General features: G+C 37.1%; 2 protein-coding genes across 2 annotated transcripts in view; one reads left to right on the top strand and one right to left on the bottom strand.

Annotated features, from left to right (window-relative positions):
* The window catches only part of LOC109242544 (protein SEH1), a 7,271-nt gene extending 3,886 nt beyond the window's left edge, over positions 1–3,385 (top strand). Inside the window, exons 4-8 of the mRNA XM_019409391.1 lie at positions 865–942; positions 1,475–1,630; positions 1,969–2,081; positions 2,592–2,718; positions 2,900–3,385. Coding sequence (XP_019264936.1) covers positions 865–942; positions 1,475–1,630; positions 1,969–2,081; positions 2,592–2,718; positions 2,900–3,031 — 606 coding nt within the window. The 3' untranslated portion in view covers positions 3,032–3,385. The remainder of the gene's footprint in view (positions 1–864; positions 943–1,474; positions 1,631–1,968; positions 2,082–2,591; positions 2,719–2,899) is intronic.
* An 804-nt stretch (positions 3,386–4,189) lies between these two features.
* Positions 4,190–6,409, bottom strand: LOC109242543 (probable WRKY transcription factor 53). Its single transcript, XM_019409390.1, has 3 exons — positions 5,920–6,409; positions 5,688–5,816; positions 4,190–5,029 (listed from the first exon to the last, which is right to left on the bottom strand). Exons 1-3 carry the CDS (start codon positions 6,243–6,245, stop codon positions 4,417–4,419), a joined length of 1,068 nt encoding a protein of 355 aa, XP_019264935.1. The 5' UTR covers positions 6,246–6,409; the 3' UTR covers positions 4,190–4,416.
* Between the last annotated feature and the right edge of the window lie 750 nt (positions 6,410–7,159).

The raw sequence follows: 7,159 nt of genomic DNA on the forward strand, positions 1-7,159 counted from the left end.
GGGGGGGGGGGGGGTTGCCTGTAACTTCCTCTCTCTCGCTCTTTTGGTTTTTATTTTTGGATAATTGTCTAACATAGTTTCTTTTAGACTTAATAATTGTTTTGTGTAAGCTTACGGTTTTGCCTCTCTACTCCTCCGAAGTAGGGGTAAGGTCTGCGTACACACTACCCTCTCCAGACCCCACCTGCGGGATCACACTTTGTTGTTGTTGTTGTTGTAATCTTACGGTTTTATGAGTTATGCACCTCAGTGACATGTATACCTGAGGTAAAGGTGACTAATAGCAACTTTTGACAACTCAGAAGCAATCTGAAGGTCAGTTATAGGGAGGGATCAACCCCACTCTACTGTTTTTTGAAGTTTCAGTATTAGGTAGAAAGGGTTTTGCACAGATCTAAAGTACAAGATGAAGAAGAAGCTTATATTGCTTGGATACATGATAGAGGAGAGGAAAAACAATTGGCTGGTGCACCAAAGCTCTATTGGTGTACAACTGCTGTTTCTCGTTTTAGCTACAAGTGAATTTCTTTGGTTTGCTTGCTTTTATAATTGACAATATGAGATGCCGAAGTGTTATAAAAGCCACTTAAATGTGTTAGGTGGGGATCCTCATTGAGGAAGGTGATAAAGCAGAGTGGTCAATGTATAAATGTACATTGTAATCTTGCTTTATTTTAGTCGCAAAACATTTATGGGGCCTTTATCTGATGTTATGTTTCTCATTTTTTCTTCTATTTGACTGGATAGGCAATGTTGAGATCAATCTGCTTGATCCAGTGACTCTTGGTTTTCTGTCAATAGCTTTTAGCGAGTATGAATACACAGAGTCATTTTGGTGACACATCATTATTTTATTTCCCATAGGTTGCCGCATATTCAGATGGCCAGGTAAAAGTGTTTGAGCTCCTAGATCCATTTGAATTGAAGAACTGGCAGCTACAGGTACATTATCATCTATGCCTGCTTTCCTTTCCAGAAAAGAATTTGTTCTAACCAAACTCTGAAAAATACGGCAATCACCTTTCATGTTGTTATTTGGTCACATATCAGCATTCTCTTCCTAGTCATGGTTTTGATCATGCTCTCAAACAAATGATCTTTGTTTAATTTTGGATTGAGAGCTCCAACCGAATCAGAGGAATTGTGTTATTCTGCTTATTTTTGGCAATTGTACAAATTCCAAATTCTACTGGTGGTTCTTTGGCACCAAAGCTTGGTGTGCCCTATCGTTGTGTGATTTGCTGGTCACCAACCATTACCGTAATGTGTATTATAATAATATCCTCTGCAAGCTCCCCATGTCTTTGCTCTTTTCTTCATGGTGTACTTACTTAATTCTTAATTTCTGTTACCTTCTTGAGCTGGTTATCTTACATAGGTAGCATTGTAAGCTCTTTTGACTACATCTTGTAGATGACACATTATGTATGTGACTGAAAATTGCAGAGGCTAACTTTTAGTCCTCTTTCTGTAGGCTGAATTTCAGAATGTCATTGAATCTGTATCTAAATTTGGAAACGTCTCATGCCAATCTGCTTCTATTGCTTGGAATCCTTTAAAAGGAGAAATTCAGCAATCAAGCTTTGTTTTGGGTTTTAATTCCGACATGCCACAAATGAACTCCTCCAAGGTATGGCGAGTTCCTTTCTTTATGTTACTTTAAGGGTTGCTTTCTAAAATCCTTAATTGGTTCTATTTACAAAGTTTTTCTTCATTAGTTAAAACTTGGCAGTGCATTTATTGCATTCTGATTCTTGTTGATTATGAGTAAAGGTTAAGCTATTTTTTTTATGAAAGAGTAAAGCTAGTTACACAACTTATATGTAAATTATTGAGCATTCACAAAGTCGGAAGAGGCAATTCTTGAAATCTTAAGCTGCTATCATGCACTATGGTCTTAAAAAGCTGCTAGTATACTTGGTCTCTGGTGGAACATATGTAATGTTATCATATCATAGATTTCTACAGGTTTGGGAATTCGATCAGGATCATCAGAGATGGCTTCCAGTTGCGGAATTAGCTTTACCTGCAGATAAAGGTGATCCAGTCTCTACTGTTGCATGGGCGCCGAATATTGGAAGGTTCGCTCTTGAAAACATCCTCTTTAGTCATTTATAGAGCATATATGAGCGTCAGCAGTGGTATTAGGGAGTTCAAAAAAGATGTTCCTGTAGTCTTTCATTTTTGGCCAAGGAGATTTCTAGCCTGAAAGATCCACCATTAATCAGGTCGAGTAAGGCATTTCCATTGTACATACCGTACTTAACCAATGGGCAGATGTCTGTGCACATTTAAGGCATATACGATGCAGATACTGTATCTTAATAATTGAATAATTATGACTTCCTCAGAGCTATTTAGTTGAGTGTACAATGTCTGCTTCTTTTTGTTTGTTATAAAAATGCAGATGCTGTACACTCAAGTAAACAGTTGGCTGAGAGGAAGTTATAATCGTTCCATGATTAAGAGGCTTAAAATTGCTCAGTGCTGGAATTCACGGGTGGTTTCTGAAGTCCTGCAAATCAAAGAAAAAAAATTTATCTGTTCAGTTTGTTGGATGCGCTTTCTAACTTAAAAGCTTCCTTTTTCAGGCCGTACGAGTTAATAGCAATTTCTACTTCCAAGGAAATTGCCATATGGCATGTTGGATCAAATCCTGACCCCGGTGGAAGGCTCTCGGTGGAGAAGGTTGCCACGCTCTCTACTCATGACAGCGAGGTACCTGGTGCTACACTCTTTAGTTTAGCTGTTCCTTTGTAAATCAATTATGTCTTAACCTCAATTTAGTAGAGTCACTTGTAGTTTTCTATTCTGAGTTTTTTCTAAAGGGTAAGCTTTGACTAGCAAGCGACTAATTTACACATTTTATTTTTACCATATTTGATTTTTTGTCATGCAGGTATGGCAGATGGAATGGGACATGAGCGGGATGACACTTGCTACTACTGGGAGTGATGATGTAGTTCGCTTGTGGCAGTCCGACTTGAATGGGGTTTGGCATGAACAAGCGGTATTAGAGCCCACTAGCTAGGCTGCTTATGTGATTTTCACATTCAAACTTGAACAAGAGGCTCTAACCAGTTAAACACAAGATTCTCTGGTGATTATCGACGTTACCAATTTGCCATCAGGCATATCATTTTGTAAAGCTAAGTGAGTCCCTGCTTTGACTGTTTCTGTGGGTGGATAGCATAGTCTTCAACTCTTGCATTGTAAGTGGTTTTCCAGAGATTGTGGCAAGTGGGGATATGGAAATTCCCAATATGACTATGTTCATCTAACATCATGAACTTGTTTGAGCCCATTGTTTTAGTATGGGAAATTGGCATACAGGAGTATTTACTACTATTCTTATTAATATCCTATGTCCTTGTTTGTCTGGTCGCACCTGACTGATGTCCAAGCTAAAATTAAGCTACTCTGCACTATGCAATCTTTATACTTAGTTTCTTTCTGCAAAAATAACCGAGAATTACTGCAAAAAAGTGAAACAAAGCAGAACTCAAGAAAACCAACAACAACAAAAAAAAAAAGAGAAAGAAGAAAGAAAAGAAGCAAGAAAGAAGAGTACCAAAGTGCAACTGAAAAACTGTTGTTAGTTTCCCTTGATAGATGCTTAATTAAAACTATATGCAGTTAATTAATCAATTGATTGATCAACCAGACTTTAATCTTAGATTAGTTTACTGTTGTCTTTGAATACGAAGGAGTGGTCATTTGCCTGTTAATGGGAGGGAGAAGAAATAATGTTGGTGGGCTTCAGCAATTGGATAGTTGCCCATCTGAAGTGCCATGTTTTTTCTCCGGGGCTGATCCAGGATTTAAACTTAATAGGTTTAATTTTGCACTAAACTAATTGTATCGTTAAATTTTGGGTTCATATCTAACATTTTGTTTTAAATCTTTCTTTATCCTTCTTTAAATCTTTTGTTAGACAGTTTTATTCTACTTGGTGTCAAACTCAATTCTTATTTGCAAATATAAGCAACAACAACAACAATATACCCAGTATTATCCCACATCGTGGGGTCGGGGAGGGTAGTGGGTACGCAGACCTTACCCCTACTTTGTGAAGGTAGAGGGGCTGTTTCCTATTTGCAAATATAGGAAAGTTCCAAGTGTCTTTTGCAAGCTTGATTAAATTGATGAATGTTCAAGTGTCTTCTGCAAGAATGTGCTTGAGTTTCAGTCAGTAGCTTGATGTTAGATGACTGGAAGTGCAAAAATACTAAGCAATATTGATACAAATACTATAGCTTGTTACTACCCTTGGCCAGCTTTCTTGTTAATTTATACAAACACTTCTATACTACTACTTCCAAAAGGAAGAAATCATCAACCTTAATTAGTTGATTTAGTGATCAAAAACCCAACTTTTCCTCTTTATTGTTCCTTTTTGACAGTACTATTTTGAGCTTATCTGAAAAATTCTGAGTTATCAAATGGGAAATTTGGATCTAACTCCACATGTTCAAGTGGAAACTCCAAACCTACAATTGGAGAGCTTGTTGATGAAGTGTTGGCAGAGAATAAATCAGGAAGATCTGATTCTGAATGGTGTAAGCTGTGAATTCGTCGCGAACCATTCATTTGGCAGCTAGGTAATGAGAAGTAGCTTGATTCTGGGGTTGTAGGAGAGACAAATGATGGTGAATAACCTCCTACCAAATTGTCATCAACTTGTGACACTTGAAAATGCAGATTTCCGTCTACGAAACCAGAGAATGTAGGTGAAAATGGGAAAGAACATGTTGTCTCTTTCTTGTTCAAGTCATTAGTATTCACTCTCAAACTTGCTTGTAAGTTCGTGAGCATCTGGTTCGATTGTACTATTTTGGGATTGTTGGCTTGTTTCTTGAATTCATGTTTCTCTGGTGATGTTGGTTGTGCAGCAGAGTTAAATGCTTGGTTACAAGTATGTGAACCTTTGTATGTGATCTCAAATAGTGCAGGATCATCATCAGATCTCTGCACTTGCTTTGTTGCCCAGCAGTTTTGCACTAAACGATATGTGCATCTGTAGTAACTCCTGCAAACATGAAATCTTGTCATTAGTACAAAGGACATTAAAAGGGCAGCCTGGTGCACTAAGCTCCCGTTATGGGCGGGGTCCGGGGAAGGGCCGGACCATAAGGGTCTATACGTAGCCTTACACTGCATTTCTGCAAGATGCTGTTTCCACGGTTCGAACTCGTGACCTCCTGGTCACATGACATCAACTTTACCAGTTACGCCAAAGTTACCATACGTTAGTACATAGGACATTATTTCTCTTAAATTTTGAGCTATTAAAAGAATTGAGCCGTCAAAATGGACTTGGCCCATCAACCTAAACAGCCCAGCTCGTTACTTGAGTAGAGTTGAACTCATATAAATATGAGGCTAATATGACCAACCCATATCAGCTCGCCGACCCTTTAGGCTTTGTTGGGCTGGACTGGTATTTTAAGTACCCTTTTAAATGAAGGGCCGGCCCGAGATCGAATTCCATAACCCGTGTGGGCTGGGTTGAGTTGGACGATTCCGTTTTGACAGCTCAACAGGAGAGAATTACTAAAAGGGTACAAGAAATTTTGAAATTTTGAGTTAAATTTTTCCTTTTTTTATCTGTAATGTTAAAATAATTGGTACCCTTTTTAGTAAATTTTTGAGTTCTATGACTTTGCATAAAGAAACTGACTTATCACCTGGGATATTTAGCACCAAGAATGTCTTTTTGTCCATACTTTCTCCAACTATATCCATCATCAGTAGGCCCTTCATATCCATTCTCTGCACTAACTCTGACTTGTTCAGTCCATGTTGGCAACTGTTTTCTACAATAACCAATAAAACCAAGTCAATTTAGCTTGAAAAAAATGAACTAATCATCACATTTTGTAACTAATTTTTGAATACAAAACATAATTCAAGTCCAACCTCTTCTTTGAAACATATCTTAGGTCCTGATCATTATCTTTGAAATTTCCATTCAAGTCAACAGTTTTAGGACTAATTTTATCAACAGAAATAGAAGTTGGAGCTACTACAATTTGTGGGGTTTGTGTTATTGAATCAGTCCATTTGAGAATTGATAGAGAATTCTCAAAAGAAGAAAGAATAATTTGCATATGCAAATGCAATTCTTGAATATTATCAGAAGAAGTTGTAGAGCTGAAATAAGCTCTTAGTTGTTTTGCATGTTCCATCCCTTGTGTTAATTCATTGATTAATGAATTGTATTCCCAATTGAAACCACAATCCATTTTCTTGTTTTCTTGAGTTAAATTCAGTAAAAACACAATCTTGAAAAAATGCAGGGGAAAATCAGGTGTTTATGGTTACATAAAATAAATGTAGTGAATATTAGAAGTTTCTGAAAATATTTTGTGAAGTTTGGTGCATGAAATTTTGGAAAAATGATGATGAAAGTAGAGAGTAGAAGAAGCTTATATTTAAAAGGGAAGGTGAAAGGAAAAAGGCAATGTGGAAAAATATACTCAAAAAGGGAATGGTGAAGTGGAATATAGTCTGAAAGTTGACTGTGGAAAACGAGTTTTTCTTAGTAGACCAGTCTTTGGTCATAATCTTTTTTCAAGTGAAAAAAGATTTAGGAATAAGGTCCAAATGCTGACCAATTCAAACTTCCAATACCCCTACCCCCCCCCCCCACCCCCACACACACAAAAAAAAACAAAAAAACAAAACACTAATAACAAATAAATCACTTTCTCCAATCTTTCAACTTTTTTTTATTTCTTTCTTTTTCATAATCTCCACGTCCACATAAAATAGGTGAGTTATTATCTTCAACTTCTAAGTAGGGAAAATGGTGTCATGTTAGTGTTATATGAGACAGTAGTCACAGTACAATATTATAAATTGAATTACTATTAAGGGTGTGTTTTCCAATTTTCCCATATTTGGTTGGCTTAAATATTTTGGAAAATATTTTCCTCATGAACTCATTTTCCTCCAAATAGAGGAAAATATTTTCCTTATAAAGAGAAGGGAAAACATTTTCCAAAACTTCTTCTCGACCTTCCCTACCCTCACCCCCACCCCACACCCCCAACACCCCCTCCCCCCATACAGCAATTTTTTTTTGCCTTAATATTTTTTTTATATTTTAAATTTCTGTTTTTCCGTTTTTCTGCACCACCCACCATCCACCCCACCC

Source organism: Nicotiana attenuata, unplaced genomic scaffold (assembly GCF_001879085.1).
Source record: "Nicotiana attenuata strain UT unplaced genomic scaffold, NIATTr2, whole genome shotgun sequence".
Taxonomy (NCBI): domain Eukaryota; kingdom Viridiplantae; phylum Streptophyta; class Magnoliopsida; order Solanales; family Solanaceae; genus Nicotiana; species Nicotiana attenuata.

Excerpts from the sequence above, each read along its gene's own strand:
- LOC109242543 (XM_019409390.1), bottom strand. The coding sequence starts at position 6,245 with ATGGATTGTGGTTTCAATTGGGAATACAATTCATTAATCAATGAATTA. Across the intron at positions 5,817-5,919 it reads AGATATGTTTCAAAGAAGAG|AAAACAGTTGCCAACATGGA; the intron begins GTTGGACTTGAA and ends TGGTTATTGTAG. Across the intron at positions 5,030-5,687 it reads CTTGGTGCTAAATATCCCAG|GAGTTACTACAGATGCACAT; the intron begins GTGATAAGTCAG and ends TCATGTTTGCAG.